Below are 22,621 nucleotides of genomic sequence, written 5' to 3' on the forward strand. Positions count from 1 at the left end.
ACAAAGGGGTAAATGGATGCCAGGGGTTTTTTGTTGTTGTTGCTTATTAGGTAGGATATGAAGAGTTCTCACTACTGTTGGGAATGGTATGTGTTTTGACTTTGTTTGTTTTTTTTTTTTTTTGAGACAGAGTCTTGCCCTGTCGCCCAGGCTGGAGTGCAGTGGCGCGATCTTGGCTCACAGCAAGCTCCGCCTCCCAGGTTCACGTCATTCTCCTGCCTCAGCCTCCCAAGTAGCTGGGACTACAGACGCCCGCCACCACGCCTGGCTAATTTTTTTTTTTTTTTTTTTTTTTTTTTTAGCAGAAATGGGTTTTCACCTGGTTTGCCAGGGTGGTCTCGATCTCCTGACCTCGTGATCCACCCGCCTCGGCCTCCCAAAGTGCTGGGATTACAGGTGAGACCCACTGCACCCGGCCTGTTTTGACATTCTTAATGATCTTAATAATTTGGCATCTGAAAGTCTGAAACGGTGTCAGTATTCTTAGTCAAGAAGAACAAGTTCTTCAACCACTTACGTAGTACCCCAAATTATATACAAGTCCCTGTGACTCCAATGCTTGGAGAAGTCATTGATCTGATTTGATTAATGTTATAACTTTGAATTTCCTAACTTTCTCGGTAGCATGGATTCTAAGTCACTTCCATGTGCTTTCAGATGGCATCTTAATAGATTGGTGTTGAGGTCATTTTAATGTCCATAAACAAGAAAGGTCTGGGAACAATCTGTATGATTTTTCTTTCACATTTTCTTATCTTTGCCACTGGAGGTTAACTGTCGTCCAAATATGCATATGAATTGTGAAATGCAAAGAAGCAAACATTTGGGGGTAGGGGAGTAAGTGCTGTAGTTCTTTTGTTCACTTATTTTAATACTGTAGAAGTGTATTTCATTTTATAAAAAGCAAGAATCATAAAAACCCTCTGTATTTTGATTTATGGAGAATATAGCTTATCTCTGAAGTATCTCAAGATATATCTTGGGGACCACAATGGAATCACAGTGTAATTGTTTGCCGTTGGTGTCATGTTTGGATTTTAGCATGGTTTGTTATGCATGTCAGTGGCCTTTGATTTCAGAAAGAGCTTGGTGAGGGCAGAACACGTAAGGGAAGGAAACCTCTGCTCAAGAGGATGGCCTGGGATCACAGTGTCGCCATTCCCAATTTCCTTGAATTCCTTCTTGGCAGACCCTACTGTAATATTTCCACAAAACTGTAATGAGTGGCCCTCCTTTGGAGGTAACAGATGCCTTTCCTAAGAACTCAAAATTCTCTTTTCAGCGTGCTGTGACTTGAATATGGAAATCATTTTAATTTCTTCTTTTCTCTTATGAGGAAATTTCCATGCTTGGTTTGTCAAGACAAGAGAGTTCATTCCTTATTATTGAAACATTGATGAATTGAAACACGTTGAAGCAAGTAAAAAATCAAAATTAGGTTGGTTTATCTTAAATAGTTAAAAGCCTTCCTTAGTGCAAAATAAATTAAGCGTTGTAAAATGAAGTTAATTCGGGTAATTACTCAGTACAGAAATCTAACCGTATATATCATTGGTATTACAATTTAAGGGTATAATTAAATTCTCAGAAATCTGCAGGACTCTCTCTAATTTGCTTTCTATATTTATTTAACAAGACAGGGAACAAATATGTGTCAATGTGCAGCTTAACAGAGGGGACTTGAATGGATAAAATTATCTTTAATTATCTAGAGCTACCCAGTACTGGGCTTGAATTTAATCATAGTCAAATGTTTCCTTTGGCAGCATAATATTACCATACACCATATTACCTTATAATTGCCATTACAGTTCCTTATCAAAAATGTTAATTCTTTGCTTGAGCAAAAATCAGTAAAACCATATGTTTGACCCTAAAGTATTTGATCAGGGAACAGAAGGTGTAAATTGGACAGATCCCCCGAATAACTTTCTTCAATCAAGTTGAAAAACCAAACAGCCATGTAAGTCACCAGGAGAGCTCTTTTTCCCTTATCTTCTCATTTGTTTTGTTTTAAACTGTTTAAATAGTTCAAATGGTTGTGCATGCCTAGGGGATGAAACTTATGTAGTAGAAATGTACTGTTTTATGAATAAAGGGTAAAATTGTTTTAAAAAATTAGTATGTATCAGTTCGAGACCATCTGGCCAACCTAGTGAAACCTTGTCTCTACTAAAAATACAAAAAAAAATTAGCAGGGCGTGGTGGCGGGCACGTGTAGTCCCAGCTACTCGGGAGGCTGAGGCAGGAGAATGGTGTGAACCCAGGAGGCGGAGCTTGCAGTGAGCCGAGATGGTGCCACTGCACTCCAGCCTGGGGAACAGAGCCAGACTCTGTCTCAAAAAAAAAAAAAGTATCACTTCTGTTCTTCAAAAACAAGTGAATTAACCCCGAGAAGTACATATTCTCAATGCCCTTTTCTGGACAGCTATTTTAAATTATGCTCTATTTGTAAGAAGTGTTTGTGTTTTCTTTGTTGAAATAATTCTGCAGTTTTGAATACTATGTAAAATAATCAAAAGAGCTTTCCATTTAACCAGTGGCCTTAAAGATTTAGGTATTAAAAACCCAGCATGAAGCATTTTGGATTAAATTGACCCCTCAGATTTTGGGGTGCTCCTTACAATGTGGGCTTGTTCCCAATTCTGCTCCCAGCTATGAGCTAAGATAGACCTCTTTGGCAGGATTAAACTATGGCACTTTGACTCCTTTGCAAGGATCTTGACATTCCCCAAGTGGATTCATTTCCATTTTCCAAGTGAATCTAATCTTTACGCAGAACTGATGAAGTCCTGGGCTGACTGTCTACACTGCCTTTTATTTCAGTACTGCAGGCTTCTCTGGTTTTGTACGTGACTTTTCAGAAGCAGTTTAGTCAGGTTGGAATAATACATTTGAATAGCTGTGCGTGCAATGCTGAGAACCCCTGCAGTCGATGAGGCGTAGCTCATTTCTTCCTAGTGTTTTGGTCATGGTGGCCAGCCATCTGGCCTAACCCACAGGAAAGACACCCTGCCCTGGACATGGGGGCTGGGCCTGGGATCTGGGGACTGCCTAACAGCATGGGGCTGCAAGCTGCAATCGCTGGGTCCAGGCTGCCGCTTTGCCACTAGTTGGTTTTATATGTTTTGGTACAAGTCATGTAACCTCCCAGGCCTCAGTTTCTTCATCTGTCAAATAAAATTATCTCTAATATTTTAAGTGCCAAACACAGCTTTTAGTGCATCAGGATAAACATTCCCCTCCCATGTGTTAATGTCTACATCTGTTTGAAAATGGTTCTCTACACTGGCCACCTACTGGGGTCACCTGGATAGCTTCTAGTTCAATCAGCATCCCTGAGGTTTGGCCTGGGCGTTGGTATTTTTAAAGCTCGTCAAATAATGATTCTCAGGAGACACCATAGTTAAGAACTATTGTTTAAAAATGTGGTGTGTGCGTGTAAATAGCGGATGTTAAAAGAGACCAGGTCCGCTGAGTATTCTTTAGAAGAGGGGCTTTCTGCAAATCAGAAGTGGACCTACTTTCAAGTAAATGAGTAGGAATGGCTTTGGGGACAAGGTGTCAGTCAACAGTCATACATTTTAATCTTACAGAGAGGTGTGTTTTGTTTTCTTCTGAAGGCCCCTCTGCATTGGTTCTGCTGCGTTAGAACCTACACATCCCAACACATCCATCATCCTTGCCAACATTGAGAAATTGTTACCCTCATTCAGAAGATGGGTCTTTAAAGCACCTAAATAATTGTCTGAAATTTTTACATAAACCTCTGGGGTTTGCCTTTGATCATGATCATTAATATCATTAATAGGCTCTCTAAAAGTTCGTGTGAATCTCAAGTTAGCATTTGGCAGGGCAGTGGAAGAATGAACGCTTTTAAAATAGTTTGGCTCAGAAAGTGCATCTGAAATAACCCTGTGGGAAAATCAGGAGAATTTCTCATCCTCCAAAGGATTACCTAGGATGAGATATTGACCTTGTATTTTAAGTTCAGTTGCATTTCTTAAAACCTCATTCATTACCCAGCCTGATTTATTTTAGGAGTGAAGTAGGCTGTGGGAGGGGGCTATGTAATGATATATGGTTTTTATGTTTGCTTTTTGTTTTCTGCACAGTTCCCAAAAGGTTTTTATCATAACGTGTATCTATATTTCTTTAAAAAAAACCCAGCTTCTTCACAAGATTTACTATGGCTTTTCTCTTAGAAATTAATGCTGAAGAATTCTCTCCTCTTCAGGCTCTAAGGCGATCAAACCCCAGAAGGCTGAGTGTGTGCGGGGTGAGCAGAGCGCTGACCTCTGCCAGGGGAGAGGTCAGTTCAGCACACAAGACTCAAAAGGGAGGAAGAAAAAGCAACTCCTCAGCAGGGAGTTTGACTTGCTTTAGGGCAGAAGAGCTTTTATAAATGAGTTCCCAGTCTCCCACGCCCTCTCGCCTGCACTTCTGTTACCAGTCCTGTTCTGCGCTTAGACACACACACACATGCACACTCACACCTCATTTCCACTCGTTGCTTCACATCCCTCTCTCCACCTGCCCCAGGAACAGTGGAGAGACTGACAGACCCTGCTCCAGAGGATGCAGGTGATGGATTGACTGGGAATTTTTCTAGGCCCAGCAGCTCCCAAGGCCTTTTCAGTTCATCCTTCACACGCTTGACTGGTGAGAAGAACGCAGAAGGCTTTTTCCCAAACCCACGGCGGGTGCCTGGGAAGATGAATACCAGCGCATCCATTCCTGTTGTCAGAGGGAGAGGTGGAATGGTAAATCAGGGCAGCCTCCAGCCAGGAGGTGGGAGACTGGGCTGGGTATTTGGGATGTGTCCCAGTAGGAGGAGCCTAGAGGGACCTTCCTGTCACAGCACCAGAGAAGGACCTTGTGAAGCAGCAACATTGCTCTATTCATATATTCTTAAAATGCTGCCCCAGTGAGCCTTGTCCCAGTGCCCTTCTGCTCAGCACATGGGCCATCTGCCTGTGGCAGAGCCTGGGGCATCTAGAAAAGAATATTCTCAGGTGACTCTCCTGTGAAAATGCCCCATCAATCTGAAGGCACTTGTAGGCAGCAGAGCTTTCTATGCCAGAGGTGTCGGGGATCTGGGTTGCTATTGGGGTTCTTATTTTGATGCCAATAAGCATCTTCACCGGAAAGAACCTTCTAGATTTCACTAAAATCTTTACACAGGCTCAAAGACAAGGAGTCTCTGCATCCATCTGTGAATTTTCTATAGCAAATTGTCCCCGTTTTCCCCTGAAGATAGCATTTCCTGGTACCAGTTTATCAAATCTCATGCTCTTCTGGGCCCCAGTTGTAGAAACAACTTTGGCTCTTGTTTTGCATGTCTGTCAAGTCCAATTCCAGGTCCTAATAATGTTTTAGAAAAGCTCACTGAACTTAAGAGAAACCTTAATTTTCTGCTACCAGCAATGCATGTCTGCCTAGGCCGCCTGCCTTGCCCTCCATGCAAGGGCACTCCTAGCAGAGAGATGGTGGGAGAGAAAGTTTGGCTTCACATTTAGCCCCTTCTCAGTGCCAAAGAAATGGCCACTGTGCAGTGACGACACCCAAGGAGGGAACTTCCTTGTAGGGAAAGCCTCTGAGGAAGCCAGGGGTGGGAATACAAAGTATTTCTGAAATGCCCAACCCACTGAAAACCTCCAGAAAATGGAAGTCAAACATTATCTCGTTTCATAAGGAGAGAAAACTCTCAAGACTTGAGTGTCGTGGAGTCCTCCAAGGCCAGGTATCTGAGCTTACCTCATTTGGCACACATTTTATAAAATAGGGGTGTGGAGGGATATAGAGGAAAAAAACTGTGTTCTATTCTCATTATTCGCAGGCTGTAGACAGCTGTCGACACTCACAGACCACACACTGTTTAGACTTCAATTAGGCACCAAGTTTTGTACAGTCCTATAGTTCATTCTTGTCTTGAATGAGCTTTTCTTTCTCCTACACTGGAAGCCGGCTCTGAATTGATCAGGGAAAAAGCTAACAACGATTAGTATAGTCACAACCAAATACGACACCTACAAGTGACATATCTGGTACGATCCTTTTTAGAAGAAGCCTATGTAGTTTTCTATCCCTGTGTAACAAATTACCATAAATTGAGAGACTTAAGACAACATAAGTTTATTATCTCACAGTTTTTGACACTTAGCTGGGTCCTCTGCTCAGGGTCTCATAGGCTGAAATCAGTGCGTCAGCCAGGCTGCATCCTCATCTGGTTGCTCAACCCGGGAAAGGTCCACTTCCAAGCTCCCTTGTAGGCAGAATTCAGTTCCTTACATTTGTAGGACTAAGATCCGCATTGTCCCGCTGGCTGTTGGCAGGGGACTTCCTAGAAGCCATTTGGCGGGTCCTTGCCACGTGACCTCGTCCATTTCATTAATGGAGAAACCTTGGCATTGAATCACTTTCATGCTTTGAATCTCTTTGACTTCTCTTTCTGTGACCAGCCAGAGAAAAACTCTCTGCTTTTAAAAAGCTCCTGTAATTAGGTCAGCCCTACCTGGATAATCTATATTTGAAGGCTAACAGATTTGAGACTTTAATGACATCTGCAAAATCCCTTCACAGCAGTACCAGGATTAGTGTTTGATTGAATAACCAGGGGCCAGGGACCTTTGGGAGCCATCATGGAGTCCTGCCTACGACCAGATCCAACAGCACTTAGCTCTTCTCTGACAGGCCCAGTTTAATGGTGTTAATGGTGAGAAAGTAGACTGTCAGCTGGAATCTAGCTGAATTCCTTAATCTTTTAATGGTTGCTTACAGCAAATACTGAAAGCAGTGTTCTTTCCTTTACCTGTAGCCCTTTTCATGAATACTACAGTGGCACACATTTATTGTCACCATGACAGATGAGGAAACTGAGGCACAAAGAATTTTGGAAACTCCCAAGTTAGTAAATGGCAGTGCCTAGAATCTGGGTCTGGCAAACCTCAAAGCCCAGAAACTGTGTTGTTAGAACACACAGGTGGAAAATTTCAAACCAGGAGCTCGAAGGAAGAGCTGCAGTTGGAATCAAAGAAGTCTCACTCCAGAATGCATGCTCTTGACCACTAAGCACACAGCCTGGCTTTGCACACCAAGAAGGTGAAAGTAACAGTCTAATGAAGGAAGGGTCAGGCCCACGTGGAGGCTGAACGCTCTGCAGGAGATGTTCAGGACCTCTTTTGTAACTGCACTGCAGCCAACACTGTCCGACTGAGAGCTCACAGGAAGCACGGAAATGATGGGGCGTGGAGACGGAGAAAGCCAGAGATTGTGGTCCCTCCCGGCCGCTTCCCACTCTCTTTACTAGAGGCACTTTTTTCCTTAGTTTGTTGCAAACCTGTAGGACATGTCGTGTTTGCGCTCTTCCTTTCTGCTTTATGCCTTGAATTCTTTAAAAATTCTTCTAAAGTAACATCACTGCAAAGCCAGAGAGAGCCCCTGAGGGCACCTGATTGTTCATGTCCTGAACTTGGAGGATTTTTGTTTCTGTCTTGGGGATGGGGTTTTTCCAAGTCACTCAGTGTGGGTGCCTAGGTGCAGAGGAAACTTCTACATAGAATGTACTTCTGGCCTACCCTGACACGACAAACAGGTTAAGGATGACTTGTGGGAGATTTTGCTAATCCATCAGTGCTGGGTGGGGCAGAGTGTGGAGGCGTAGCCTTTTGGGGATGTCAGGTGGAGGAAGCAGAGCTGCCCACAGGCAGTTCCAGGAACTCACAGGTGTGTCTGAACTGGCCCAACCGCACACTGGACGTGGCGAACTTCATCACATTCAAGCGATCTGGATTTTAGTCCTGTTAAATGCTCAGGTGTTTTTGTGGTGATAACCTGGAAGGAAGCTGCCAGGGAGAGTGAGAGTGGTTAGGGAACATGGGATGAGGCCTAATGATAATTGCAATCACCTGACACTGGTGAGGACCCTGGCGCCTGCATCTCAGACCCGGTGAGCAGCAGTGCTGTTCTGAAAACGCCTGTAAAATGTGCGTGTGTGCATATGCGTGCACACACACAGGGAGCAATGGGACCTAGTGAGGCTGTTGATTTCCTTTCTGAACCTCTTTTCCTGCAACTCATTTTAATTCTATGAAGCAAAAACTAAAAGGGAAATCGGAAACTTCCCAAGAACAAAGGAACAGCCTACAAAGGAGCAGGGCTTAATCTGCCTTTGATGCAGAAAACACCTATTGCTCCCGGATTTATACAGATGTCACTTTTTAGGCAGAACCAGTTCAGATTGGCGACACTGTCTTAGCAGTCGCTTCCTGTGACCTCCCTTGAGACTTTGCATCCATTTTTGTGAAGTGTTGATCTCCCAAGGCTTTACCTTTTAAAATCACACTAAGGGCAGGATCCCGGCATAAACCTCGCAGATTCCCAGAAGAGGCAGAAAACACAGCAGCTCAGGAAGCGGGAGCCCCAAGTTCTAGCTCTGGCTATTGCTAACTCTCTATAACTTCAGACAAGTCCTTGAACCTCTCTGGGCTTCAGTTTCCTCTTCTGGGAAAGTAGTGGGGGTTGGATCCTTTGATGGGTAAGGTCCTTGATTGCATTAACATCCCGTGATAAAGGTATTTCACATGTAACATCTATGATAAAGGTATTTCAACGGCATATATCTCAGCAAGGGTGAACTAAAACAGCTTTTCACTCTTCAGGTGCAGAACAGAGGGGCCAACCTGTTTGGTTGCCTGAGTAGTGATTAGGAAGCCAGCTGCAAACTTGTATTTCCCTCCAGGATCACCGATGAGCACCACCAGCCCTGCCAGGAGAGCTTCTCTTTAAAACAAAGCTGTTACTTTCATGTTGCTGGCATCTGCGTTTGCTTTCTGGATAACTCAACCCTTGGGTGCCCTGGTGTGGATATTTGCAGTGCGGGTGGGTTGGAGAAGGCAGCAGGCAGACCTCAATTCAAGGTTCTTATTGGATTTAAGAGCCTTTATTCTCCCGGTTAATTTTCCTGACTTGCATATCACAGGTTAATACTGGACCCAGGCATAATGATACGTAATTTGAGACTTGTAAAAGCTGTCTTGGACTTGAAAGAAACACACTCTAAGCCAGGAAGGTTGTGCCCAGCATGCAAGAGCAAGTAATACAGGTAGACTATATGTCCAAAGCAAGAGAGCCGCACCCTTTTGACATGATCTCAGAGGGTGCCAGGCAGGGTTTAGGCTCCTCAGCTGCCAGGCAGTGATACCATGGCAGCCCTGCAAGCATCACTCCCCCCAGCCTGCTCTTAGTTTTATTTTAACAGCCATTGGAAGGCAATGGTTCGCAAATGGCAATTCGTTATTTTTAATAGACCCCGAAATACCTCGTGGATTTGAAGTGATGCAACAAGATTGCCCTAATAGTTTCTAAACTTTGTTTTTAAGACTTCTAGGGCCAGAACCGTAGAGAACTGCCTCAGGGCACCCTTTTAGCTCAAATAACCAAGCTGTTTGTTGGCATTGCTGGAGACTGACATACCCTGAGCTGGGATGTTTAGCTGCTTGTGGGGTGGAAAAAAAAAAGTTAAGAAAAATAATTGTTGTTTTTGCAAACTATTTAAAAACAGAACCTCAGGAAGCAGATTTCTGTTCCAATGCTTGGATGAATCAGAGCTTACAAAGTATAAATACACATTAGCAGGAGGAGGCTTCCCATAACCCATGTGCTTGTGTGTCTTCCCAGACCAGGAACCTCTGAACTCCTGTTTCTCATTCCCAGTAGAGGCAAGAAAGAGACCCATAGTCGAAACGGAAATGGTGGAGCATTGCTGAGCCCAAGTTTCAAAGCCCGATAGGCCTGTAGAACTTTTTTTTTTCCTTTAAAGGCAACTGGTTTTTTGCTGCACATTTGCTCACTTTGGAGCAGACAGGTGTAAGCCATTTGGAAAGGTGGGAAACCCACGCTCTGGCCCATTTTGCTCCTTGCTACCTAAGAAATATTACAGAATATGTTCATTTTGACTCACTGACCCCTCAGATCAGCTAATAGGCATGAAGCACTTAGACCACAACTTGCTCAAGGGGCAGTGTAATTATTCTACTTAAAAATGATGTCAGGTGGCAATTTAGCAACAAACTGGCTTCCAGGCCATTTAATTCAGTTTAACAAGGAAGAAAAACATTATAATTAGTTAAGAGCTGGTACTGTAGCACTTTAGCAGAGTTGCTCCCAATTTTTAGAGTGCATGAGTGGGGGAGGAAGAGCGAGCTTGTCAAAAATTCAAATTCCCAGGCTTCACTTCTGGTGCATCTGGTCTAATAGGGTCATGGACCAGGCCTGGAAATCTGCATCTTAAAATTGTAAACCCTCTTGCAAATCATCATTGAGTCTCCTTTGGCTTTTAGTCAATTAAGATACATCCTCCCCCTCCACTTTCTATTCAAATTCTACATCATGAAAGTACAGAATCTCGGGACAGAGCTTCCCATCCTAAAAAACACCAGCCTTAAGTGTTCTTTCCTGGAGTTTCATGGGATATTCTAATGCTAGACTTCTAGTTAGCCAAGTTTCTGGACTGAAAATCTTTTCTTCCAGGGCCCCTTTAAAGAGAGCCCAGGGCGTTCCTGGGGAATGAATGGTAAAGGCACTGAGTCCGTTCCTCTCTACTTTCCTAACCCCAGGATAACCAGAGCACCATTGCCTGCTTCCTTCTTCCTGAAGGAAGGGGAAAATCCACCCTTCACAATTAAAGTCCTGGCACTGAGCCATGTCCAGAGGAGGCTGATCTATGCCCTCCCAATACCACGGGTGTCCCAGACAAAAGGTGAGTTAATACAACACCCATGAATCCCAAGATCCTTTCCCTCCTGGAATAAAGAATTGCAGAGGCTCATTCAACTTTTTTTTTTTTTCTTGGCATGAAAGCATCTGGCAGCTACCCAAGGAATTCTGGGGTCCTGCAGAATCCAAGTTTACAAACCACCAGAACAAGGTTTTGCTTCAGGATGCTGTTTGACTCCACTGCTGCAAAATGACTGTCTCCCGGCTAGTAGGATCTAGACTTCTCCCTCCCCTTGACCCCACCTTGCGGAAACCCAGCTGTCTACTGGCAGGCATTGGTGACAAAGCGGAGCTACGCCAGGGCAGAGTAGATGTCATGGAAACCTCGACTCTTCGCTATCCAGGTCCTTCAGGCTACCTCCCCAATAAGCCACAACAGTGTTGGCCACTCTTAGGGTTGTCACAATCCCGAATCCTTCGATGGCCTCTGCTCATGCACAAGGAGCCCAGGACACGTAAAGCTCATCTTTCATTCTTAATCAAGATGTTCCTTAGCACAACTCCAAGCCTAGAAGAAAAAATAAGTTTCCCCAAGAACGAAGAAAAACATCCCTATCAGCTTTTCCTCCATTCAAAGTCTGCTGTGCCAGTTGTATGCAAACCGGACGTGGGTGGACAGGCCTGAATGTTGAAGTGCTGGGGGATGGCTCTGAGAAGGGTGAGCTTTGGCTTTCCTAGCCAGAAGCAGGGAACTCCTGGTGACTCTGCACGGCTGCTGGAAGCTGTCCATGTGCTTGTTACCACAGCTCATTCCTTCCACAGAGGTGCCAGAGGCAAATCTTCTCCCACACCCCACCCACGCGATGCGGGGGCAGGGCCTCCACCAGCCACAAGTGAGAGAACCAGAGTTCTCCTGCCCGTGACAGGTGGGGACAGCCCAACTCTGGAACCTCACAGAAGACCAGAACACCAGCACTCCAAGGCTTGCATGGTGAGGCCAGAACACTCATTCCCTGGGAACAAGGTGATGAGTGATGAGCCCGAACACCAGAAGCTTGCAACTACCACCTCCTGTGCCGTGTGGAAACCACCCCGTGGGTAAATGTGCACAAGAGTCATTTCAGACCACACCCTTACAACAGGCCATTAATATGAATCTAAGTAGCCAGGGAAAAAAAAGGCAGACATTAAATCTCCCTGCTCATTTCCCAACACCAATTCCAAACCCTTTAAAACCCTTTCAGTGCGGTGGCCAGTTCCCCTGATTGCTCACAAACAATTCACCTCGACACTACAGGCCATTAATCCAGTGGTGTTTATTCAAGCAGTATTCACACTTGCTGTTGAATAACAAGGGCATCAAGGCTCCCCTAGATGGGGCTCCCGCAGTTCCAGCTTCACAGCAGCCCCAGGTCTTTGAGAACTCCAGATGAGTTTTGTGGTTGAAAAGCCTTTCAGTTCTTCCTCCGCGCCTCTGTCAGGCAGAGCCTATTATACCCCGATTACCAGAACAGACTCAGCGGGGTGGCAGAAGCACACGGCAAAGCCGGTAGAACTACGTAAGCTCAGAAGAGGCCACACTGTTCCATGTTTTCATACAAAAAAATTTAATAAATATTACTTTTCAAAATTTATTGCCAAGAACAACACATCAAAGATGCATTTTTATGTTCATATAACACTAATAGGACACTACAAAGTATCTTCACGGTCTCAATGGTGAACCAACAAGATTACTCTGTTTTATAAGCCTTTTTGATCTTGAACTTCGTAATAGCACTTTGATTTCCTCACTTAAGGCAGGCAGTGTACTCTATGGCAAATCTAAACAGTGATCTTACTGGACATTTTATGGTTCAAGTATTCAACTAGCTTATTAGAATACTCCCTAAATGCAGTAGATTAAAAAAAATCAAATCTACAAGTGGTTCAGTATTATGTACGAATGGTGAAAAGAAATCAGAATTTACAAAGTAAGATTGGTGTGCTTCCAACTTCACACAATTAATTTGATATTTTTAATCATATTCAACCACTCACATTTTGGCTATGTTAAGTCATAGCTCAACTTGTTCCCTTACTGCTCTGCAGCAGATCACCTGCCTGTCTCTTTTCAAGTCTAAAGCAGAAAAACAAAAAACAACAACAACAAAAAAAACCTGTTCTAAACTAATCCTCAAACTGCCTCAGTCAGTCCTTAAAATGTGTTTTAAGTGATGCTATAGAAGGTGTTTTAAACATCTGACGTCGTACAAAAAAATTCCATCGGTATTCCGGGCACAGAAGCCCATCCTATTTTAAAATAAACTATTTTCAAACACCTTAATTTTGGCTTATAGGCAACAAGTAATGAGAAGAGTTCAAAAAAATAAAGCCATACGCTTACAATGCTATCAAAAACCTTCAATTCTAAACACATACATATAAATAAAAAGGAATGATGTTTTAAGGCTCTTGATTATTAAGTTAATAAATCAAATATACACAGTGATTAATAAAAAAGAATTATTTACATAACTATACAAAGTTCTACTTTTGACACATTTTTTTCTTTAAATTCTTCATTTTACCAGCAACTGCTGACATCAAAGTCTCCCCTCCCCCAACAACAAAAATACAATTAAAAAAAATAAATAATAAAGTCATTTGTGATCGTTGCTGTGGTTCTGAGCTGCAAAGGCACTTTCAAATACAGAACTACTTGTACGTCATCATAAAACCAATATACAAAAACAACTCAAGAGTCAATAAATATAAATAAAACTATGATCTAAGACTGCATCACCATTAGGACATCTGGCAGAAGTGGGAGCTCAAAGACCAGGGGGCTGGGCAGGCTCCCGGGAGCCCGATCCAAGACGTGTCGGCTGCAGGGGGACACACAACCAGGGTACTGTTGACTAGCTTTTTGCATAGCTGTGAGATGCGGCACTCGATTTCCCAGCCAACCACAGAAACTACCATTGCCAGTGTAAGCCAGCTTGTCAAAACTTAAATTAACACAGGGATTCTAAGTCAACAAACAGCCTCAGACTCGAGTATGACATGACAGTTTGAAGAACTACAAGCCCTCAGACTCTACCTCGCGGCGGCAGTGCCCGCGGTCTGCTATACGATGTACTCCATTCGGTTTAAGCTCTGGGCACTTTCCAAGTCTCTGTTGTCCTGTTTGTTTGTCCAGTTTGGGTGTTTTGTCGGCGTGCTGTTGGGGGGCTTCTCTTCTCTGTCTACCAGCGTGTACGCCGGCTGCTTGGCAAACCGGGCTTTCTGCTGGTGTTTGTCCATGTCGTCCTCTTCTACTTCAGAATTGTGTGTCCTTATTTTAGACATTTTGGAGTTCTTGTTCTCGTAATCCTTGATGGGGACTGTGTTGGCCCCATGTTTCTCAATGGGGTTTTTGATCTGGTTGAGCTGCTCCCGCACGTTGTTGGTGGTGTTGTCCTCAGAGGCTGAGTGTGTGTGGCTGCCCGGCTTCCGCCGCTTCCGCAGGCACCAGTAGAAGGCCGTCACCAAGCAACAGATCCAAGCCACAGTTAAGACAGAGCTCAGCAAGGGAACAAGGAAATCTGTAAGGCAGGCACAAAACCAATTAACTCTCCAAGAAAGAAAGAAAAAAGCATCATCGCAGGAACAAAAGAATACCAACAGTGGTTCTCCTGCCCTTTGTCCCTAAGAGGGGGGCCACAGGGACAAGTCCCTTTTCATCATTGCATATGGTCACTTCACAACTTGATAAGCAAATGCTGGGATCAGGCCCCTATAGACCTTGATACTCATCCCTGGAGAGACTGGGTGGAGCGGCAGCTCCTACAGGCTCTTTGACTTCACATGGGGAGAGCAGTGTCTTGTTAAGTCTGGCTACTGAGGCAGCTCAGTATAGGAGTTGGTTTTCAGAACTAGAAATCTGATTCAAATTAGCACAGACAGCTCAAACGTGCCATGGCTCCATGCCCAATCTCTCCCTTGGCTGAAACGGTGCTCGAGATCCTCAGGAGGGAAGCCTGGACATCCTGCAGGGCCATCGAGCCTCACGGAGCTCAGCAGTGGCTGGGCTGTCCCAGGACACCAAAATGCCAAGTCAGGCTTTGTACAGCTTCAAACTCAAGGACAAAGGACAAGCAGTGTCCTAGGGCTTTGTCATGGATCTAGCACAATACCTGTTCTGCGGGGAACATTGCAGTGTGTTGGGAAGGAAAATATGCAGCAGACCTCTGTTCCCATGGGCCATGTGACCTTAGTAAAAAAGTAGGCTGCCCTCAGTTCTCAGTTAAATTGGAAGCTCCTGCGAGGGTAGGGCACTGCCAGGTAATCCCCTGACCTGATGGCTTTATTGAATAGTGTAATGAGATCGTCTGTCATCACACAAACTAGTCCCACTTGACACCTACCTGTTCTGTTCTTCAGAGGCCGCCTCTGAACTCTTACTTCTGCAACAGCAGCAATCAGCGAGCTGTTTCCATCACGTTTACTAACAAGATCGATTATTTTGTCAGTGATTTCCTTGATCGGGTTCCCATCATCCCGTATATCTTCAGCAGACTGGAAAAAGAATTGTCAGACTTGAGAGTCAGGGGAATATTCAAAGCAGCCTTTCTTCAAAATTACACAGACAATCTGTGTCTGCCAAGCTTTTTGTCAGTGAATTTGCTCCATTCAGACACCGGTTAACCGAAGTTTGTTAACTGCCTTGCAGTTGAATAATGAGGTGTGAATGGGTCTTATACTTACAATGGCCACATGTATTTCATTGTTCGCTGAAGGGGAAGGCTCACAAGCGATGTAGATTGAATATTCAGCGGAAACATTCTTCAAAATATTCAGATTCCTCAATTCACTGCAAATGTGCTCCGTAGTAAGACCCTAAAACGATTTTTAAAAACCCACACACGTGTAAGATTGAGAGGAAGAACAAAAGGCTGAGATGTTCTCTTTGAGGCTGGGCTAAGTTCAAGCTTACTTTACTATAAAACAGGAGTATAGGCCAGGGAGAAGTAGATCCTAACTCATGACATTCCTCCTTTAAAGCAAGCAAGCAGACATCCACCATTCAAAAAAAAAAAAAAGTTTGTTACATACTGGTGACATCATCTCCTTGTTAAAGGTAAATGTGATGTTCGCACAGTTATCCTGGTAATAGGAGTCAGAGGTGCACTTCGTCTTCACCGGCTGGAGACTGGAAGACCGACACTCGCCCACACCAGTGCAGGGGTGGACGAAGCACTGGTCGTCCAGGATGGGGATGCAGCTCTGCCCGCTGGGGCACTCGCTGTGCCCTTTGTGGAGCAGGCAAGGTCGAGGGCCACACCAGACCTGGAGAAAAACAGAAGCTGGCAGCTTAGCAGGCATGGAATCATCCCTGATTCCAGAACACAGGTGAACTGCGGCAGCCATCATGTCCTACCTTTGAGCAGGCGATCCGTCCATTCAGGCACTGGCAGGTATTACAGTCATCATCCCATTTGGCCCCATCTGGTATCACACTCCCCATGGTGATGCAAGGTCTCCCTGAAACTGACAGGTGGAGACTGGTGAGCAGTTTATTTTTCTGTGAACCGGATCAGGGTTCAATTCTTTGGTCCCTGTTATGAAATGGTTACACCTGTGCCCTTTGTCATGTTAAGATCATTCTTCCCACAGTAACAGCATGTGTACTTCCTGCCTTTGCTGGCTCTGCACTTGGCCACAAGACCTGCTCTGGCCAATGTAACACTGGCAGATGTGATGTGAGCAGAGCCTTTGACCAGCCTCTTGCACGCCTACCCATTGGCGATGAAAGGAATATGCCCCAGACACAGCCACTGGTCGAACTGAACCCAACCCACAGCACAATCCTTCTGCCCATGCTGCAGATCATGAGCAATAAAAATAATGCTTGCTGCAAGCCACAGCAGTTTAGGATGGTTTGGTACACAGTTTTGTGGCAATAGCTGACCAAAAACAACAGCTACCTGTTTTGGGGAAGACTCTTCACGTTTCCCTTCCCTTGCAGCCCCACTGTGTGTTCCCTCCCTGAGCACAGTGGCTTATTTGTGAAAAGTCAAATGGTGACTGCAAACCTCGCTCACCCCAGAAGACCCATGGGCAGCTGGAGCCTGGCACACATACCTTCCTGACACTTGGCACCACTATGCCCTGGAGGGCAGACACACCGGTAGCCATTGATCTCATCCACACAGGTCGCTCCAAAGGCACAAGGTGAAGACTGGCATTCATTGATGTCTAGGAGAAATGGAGTTCAAGTTTAGGGACTGAGGGGGTGTGGCAATGTTTTGAGATTTTTATTGACATAACATACAAGAAAAGCATATTCTCATAAGCTTGATGAATTTTCACTCAGGTAAGCAGCATATTCTCATAAGCTTGATGAATTTTCACTCAGGTAAGCAGCATCCAAAAGAAGAAACAGACCTATTGCAAAAACCTCCAATCACTGGCTCCCAAAGACTACCACCATCCTGAGTTCTAACAGTGGAGAACCATTGTGGGAGGCAGCAATTTTTAATTTGACCCCTTTGACAGTGCAATTTACAGCAAGCCTGGCAAAGTTTCCTGGAAGGGGTCAGACAGTAAACATTTTAGGCTTTGTGGGGTATATAGTCTCTGTCACAACTATCCAACTCTTGTGGTATCATGAAAGTAGCCATAGACAATACATAAATGAATGTGTGGCTGTGTGCCAAGAAAACTGTATTTATAAAAACAGATAGTGGGCTGGATATGGCCCCTAGGCCACAGTTTGCCAACTGTTTAGAAACATGAAACAGATACAGCCTGCCCCCATCTAGTGCTGAAGATTAGTTAATCCCAGACTTGGATTTCAAGCACCAGTAAAATTTCAAACAATTTGGGTACAAGAATCAAACCATAACTACTCTAAGCACCTTTTTTGTTCTGTAAGAGAAAGGGCTTGTCAAAAAGTAGAGAAAAGGCTCAAAATAACATGCTTTAAGCCTCTTGAAAAACTGCGTTGCCTGCCCCTATTTTCCTGTTTTAGTCATTTCTCCAGGGCCTGATCAGACCCAGCACAGACAAGCCTCTGGAAGCCACAGTCATCCTCTCTTCCGTTTGTATTAGCTTTATCCTATACCAGTGTAGCTGTGGTTAACGTCTGCTTGCCCATAATTTCATGTTAGTCATGAGGAAATGCACACACTTTCTTCAGGACCCCAGTGTAGATTAATCATCAGATTCTGTGGCTGGCACTCTCTCCCCAAGAACAAGGAGGGCTACACCACCCAGGGAACCACCAGCAGGTACCTGGGAGCATCCAGCCTGGGATATCTTAATCCCAGCTGGAGGAGAGAGATCCTTTGCTCTATGAGAGCTACTTTAAAGGGAATGGTGGCTTTGTTTTTAAAGATGAAAGTCTCGGGGTGAGGCATGGAATGAAGCGGTAAAGCCATTGGGAAAACCAGACGGAGACAGTCCTTACTTATTCTGCAGTCGGGCCCAGCAAAACCCGGGGCACATTCGCACCGGTACCAGTTGTCTCCATCCACACAGGTGCCGCTGTTGTAACTAAGAAAGCAAAGACCGCCTTGGTTACCAACCTCCCAGTCCATTACTCTGGCTGCCAATCACTCACGTGTCACCACACCAGTTACAGTGGCTCTCACCCCATGGCCATTGCCTGGGGAATTTTAAAAGAATACTGATGCCTGGGTCCCACCCCCAGAAAGTCTAATTTCATAGCTCTTGGTTGCAGCCCAGGCAGCGGGATTTTTAAAAGCTCCCAGGTGATTCTGGCATGCAGCCAAGGTTGAAAAATCACTGCTCTAAATGAGGACACAACCTGGCTAATTAAAGTGTGGTCCATGGGGCAGCAGGATCGCTTCACCTGGGAGCTTGTTAGAAAAGCTGTGTGAAGCCCCACCCTAGACCTCCTGACTCAGAACTTGCATTTTAAACACAATCCCTGGGTGATTCACACACACACACACACACACACACACGATATAGTGGATGAGTGCTGGCTTAAAAGGATGTCACACTTACCAGGGATGAGGGCTGCAGTCATTGGTATCTGCAAAGAAAAGACAACTTAATAGTGAGGCCTTCAACAGGGAAGGCGGTCTTAGCCCTAAGTAAAACCACCACTTATTTCCCTAATACCCACATGATAAAGTCGTAGTTCACACCAGCGAAATACCTTTGCTAAATTGGAACCAGGCCCGCACCACACTTAGTTTCATTTGCTGTGGGACACATGTACACAGGAAGAGGCCCTGGTAGGGGATAGGGGTGGGGGTGAGAATGGAAGGAGACAGGCTGCTGGTCAGACCCAGAGCTGGGAACTGAGACGCCATCTGTCTCCACTTATCTCATTGGCGACTTTCTCATGCCCAGGTCAGGGCTGTATCCCATCAAGTCATTAATACAGACCCAGGTGATACAAAAGCAGACATCAAACAGCTCTGCTTCTGGTTTCCATTGCAAGTCCCCAAGGGTGTCAGGATCTGCTCCGACAGCCCTGGGAGAGTTCAAGGAGGAGGACACTCACTCTGAGCACAGATGGGCCCCTCCCAGCCTTCCTTGCAGACGCACGTAAAGGACTCGCCGTTGACCACACATGTGCCCCCATTATGGCAGGGGTTGGGCAGGCAGCTACTGTTTCGGGCTGTAAAAGAAGAGCAGACAAGACCACCCTCCCTGAGTACCCAGAAACAGTCTGGAGGGGCAAGAACCAGGCCCAGAGAAATATCATAAGCTCCAGGGGCCAACCAGCAGACACGCCCAGGGGGCCATGCCCACTGCAGATCCCACGTGGGGCAGAAAGTTACCTATGTTACAGGTGGTTCCTTCCCAGCCACCAGGACAAATGCACTTAAAAGCATCCCCCTCATCATAGCAGGTGCCACCGTTGTTGCACGTGGCCTCGTCACACTGACTGTCACCTGGAGGGAAATATTTCAGTGTGAATCCAGTGGCCCCCTCCTGAAGACAGGAGGGAAGGGTCCCAGAGATAGCATCCAAGGCCAACTACCACTTACGTGAGTGGCAGGTCTTCCCTTTCCACCCGTTTTTACAGTCACAGTAGAAGTCGTTGACCAGGTCACGACACGTGCCCCCGTTGTGGCAGGGGTTCTGGCTGCAGTCATTAATATCTAGAATCAAAGAGGAGACAATCGGCTGACGACGAGATCCAGGACCACTCACAACAGGTGAGAGCCAAGCCTTTCCTACTGCCACATCCAACACCCTATTCTGAGAACAGCCACAGTCGTAGTACTTTAACGCAGTCAGGCTTTTCCAGGAATGAAGGAGCTCCCAACCGGTACTCATAAATGCAAATGAGACACAAGTGACACTGTCCCACTGCAGAAATCACTGCGGTCTTGCTTCCAGAGATTTCCAGTATAAAGAAAGTTTTCCCACGTTGAAGTGGGATCCCTCCAACATGACCCATACATCCCAGAGCTCCCCAAAGAGTGGCAGACTCACTGGTTTCACAGTAGGCCCCCTCCCAGCCGTCACTACAGATGCACTTGTAGGAGTTGACACCATCGATGCAAGTGCCACCGTTTCTACAAGGGTTGCTCTCACAGTCATTAATATCTATGAAACAAAGTAAAGCAAAAAAAAGAACTGAAGGACTTGTGAAGCCATAGACAAGCACTGTTCGGCAGTTTTCATGGCTCCCTCCTGACACAATGCACCTGGCACCTCCACCTGCTACCCTCCATCAGGGCTGCTTCTCAAATTAGACAGGCGGCTTATCAAGCAGAAGCTTCCAGAGAGTGCCTTACCCACTTAATGCCCTCACACGTACTTGGTGAAAGTGGGGAAAGAAACTCCTACAGAAAAGAGGAATCACCCAACCTAGCAACATTCCAGAATGTTCCAACATAGATATGGAGGCTCCGAGGCAGAGTGGTCTGGTAAATTGAACACGACCTCAGTCTTAGATCCCAGATGTAAGGATAAGCCTCGACCAGTCTCCCCAGCCTTACTATTTCTGATTAAAACAATTTCAACACTGCTGGGCCCGGTGGCTCACACCTGTAATCCCAGCACTTTGGGAGGCCAAGTTGACGGGGGTGGATCATCTGAGGTTGGGAGTTCGAGACCAGCCTGACCAACATGGGGAAACCCCATCTCTACTAAAAATACAAAATTAGCTGGGTGTGGTGCGCATGCCCGTAATCCCAGCTACTCAGGAAGGCTGAGGCAGGCAGGAGAATGGCTTGAACCTGGGAGGCCGAGGTTGCGGTGAGCCAAGATTGTGCCACTGCTCTCTAGCCTGGCCAACAAGAGTGAAATTCGGTCTCAAAAAAAGGAAGAAAAAAAAAAAACTTTCAACACCAATGATCCCAGGGTGGGCCAGGGGCAGGGGCAGGCTGGGGAGCACTGGTCCATTCCCGGATGAGGGAGTCTTACTTTCATGGCAGTATGTTCCCGTGAAGCCTTTGTTACAGTCACAGGTGAATTTGCCTCCCGACTGACTCTTGCACTTCCCGTGAGGACCACAGACGTTGGAGGAAATATACCGCACCCCTTCAGGTGTGTCGTTGGAAGCCATGGCCACTGTGCAGCTGTCAATCACTAGAAGATAGGCTTGGGATCAGATCACAGCCATGCACCCACAGATGCGGCGTTCCTAAGCCAAGGGCCTGGGCCAAGCCCACTTTCCTGGAGACAGGGACCCTCTGGCTAATGAGACACACCCCAGGGAAGCCAAGATACTGGCAACGTGCCACATCACACTATGACAGGCAAAGTTGAGACTCCAGGCAAACAGAGTTTTAAAGCATTTTCTCCCTCCACAACCAGGAAAACCCACATGCTTGTGGATCCCCTTCATCCTACCTTTGACATCTACCCAATTTGGTAAACACTTCCTAAGAAAAGAGACCTGCTTTATTTTCTTCCTTTTTGATCTTAAGCAAGGCTCGAGGACAATCTTATAGAAGCTTTAAATGTTGTGCTGCCTAATATAGCAGCCACCGGCCACATGTGGCTATTTACATTTAAATGAACTGAAATGAAATAAAATCAGTTTCTAGTTGCACTAGTCACAGTCTACATGGCCTGGGGCTCCCATACCTGACCGTGCAGATACAGAACATTCCCCCCTGTCTGCCGTTGCAGGAAGTTCTGTTAAAAGTGTTGTTCTCAGGCATTTGCCTCAGCGTTGCACATCAGCCCACCCCAGAACAGGAATGCTAAATGGATTTCACATTCTCTCCCCTGGGCTACTTGTAGACGCGGCTCTGCCACTGGCAGGCCTGAATAGATCGTTTCCACGTGTTGCAGCTCGCTACACAGGCGGGATCATTTCACTACGGAGGTCCTCCTCACCAATACATAACTTCTCAAGTGTAGCAAAGGGCAGTTGTACTAAGTGGGGACTAAAGGAGCAAGTCTGGAGACAGCCAGGTCCCGGGAGAAGGGAGGTACCTTCACAGGGGGTCGTGCGGCAGTGGTCTTTCAGGTGTGAGCAGTTCTTGCCCTCATAGTCCTCAGGGCACTTGCAGAAATAGTCGCTGGCACGGTTGTAGCACTGGGCACCGTTCTGGCAGGGATTAGGCTCACAATAATCGATGTCCAGCTGCAAATATCAGGAACAGCGAAAAGTGGGAGGGATCAGGGTAAAACAAAGGTGTCACGATAACTTCTCTGGGGCAGCAGGCACTGGAATCTGACAGTTCCTTCGGTTTCTATTAGGAAACACCCTGTAAGATACATCTCTATGCTCTAGGGACTGCCAACGTCCAGTATTTGAAACAATGGGGCAGAGTGGGAGAGGGAGCACAAGAGGGGGTGGAGGGAACCAAACAGAATACAAAGACGAAGACACTAAGAAGACAATAATTCATCAGTATCTCCTTCCACCAGCATTTGTCTAGCAGAGACTCTCTCATCAATAGGATGTTAATAGATGTCAGGAAATTCCAGACACAAGAGC

The 22,621-nt window shown here is 45.7% G+C and overlaps 1 protein-coding gene across 1 annotated transcript in view; it reads right to left on the reverse strand.

Moving 5' to 3' along the window:
• Positions 1–12,017: 12,017 nt before the first annotated feature.
• The window catches only part of JAG1 (jagged canonical Notch ligand 1), a 36,125-nt gene continuing 25,521 nt past the window's right edge, over positions 12,018–22,621 (reverse strand). Inside the window, exons 13-26 of the mRNA XM_030821988.1 lie at positions 22,114–22,264; positions 21,094–21,258; positions 20,158–20,271; positions 19,707–19,820; positions 19,497–19,610; positions 19,217–19,333; positions 18,712–18,739; positions 18,149–18,234; positions 16,822–16,935; positions 16,118–16,227; positions 15,793–16,026; positions 15,445–15,576; positions 15,105–15,255; positions 12,018–14,282 (exon numbers count right to left, since the gene is read on the reverse strand). Of these exons, the coding sequence (XP_030677848.1) occupies positions 13,825–14,282; positions 15,105–15,255; positions 15,445–15,576; positions 15,793–16,026; positions 16,118–16,227; positions 16,822–16,935; positions 18,149–18,234; positions 18,712–18,739; positions 19,217–19,333; positions 19,497–19,610; positions 19,707–19,820; positions 20,158–20,271; positions 21,094–21,258; positions 22,114–22,264 (2,088 nt within the window). The 3' untranslated portion in view covers positions 12,018–13,824. The remainder of the gene's footprint in view (positions 14,283–15,104; positions 15,256–15,444; positions 15,577–15,792; positions 16,027–16,117; positions 16,228–16,821; positions 16,936–18,148; positions 18,235–18,711; positions 18,740–19,216; positions 19,334–19,496; positions 19,611–19,706; positions 19,821–20,157; positions 20,272–21,093; positions 21,259–22,113; positions 22,265–22,621) is intronic.

The sequence above is a fragment of the Nomascus leucogenys genome, chromosome 11 (genome assembly GCF_006542625.1).
Source record: "Nomascus leucogenys isolate Asia chromosome 11, Asia_NLE_v1, whole genome shotgun sequence".
Classification (NCBI taxonomy): Eukaryota; Metazoa; Chordata; class Mammalia; order Primates; family Hylobatidae; genus Nomascus; species Nomascus leucogenys.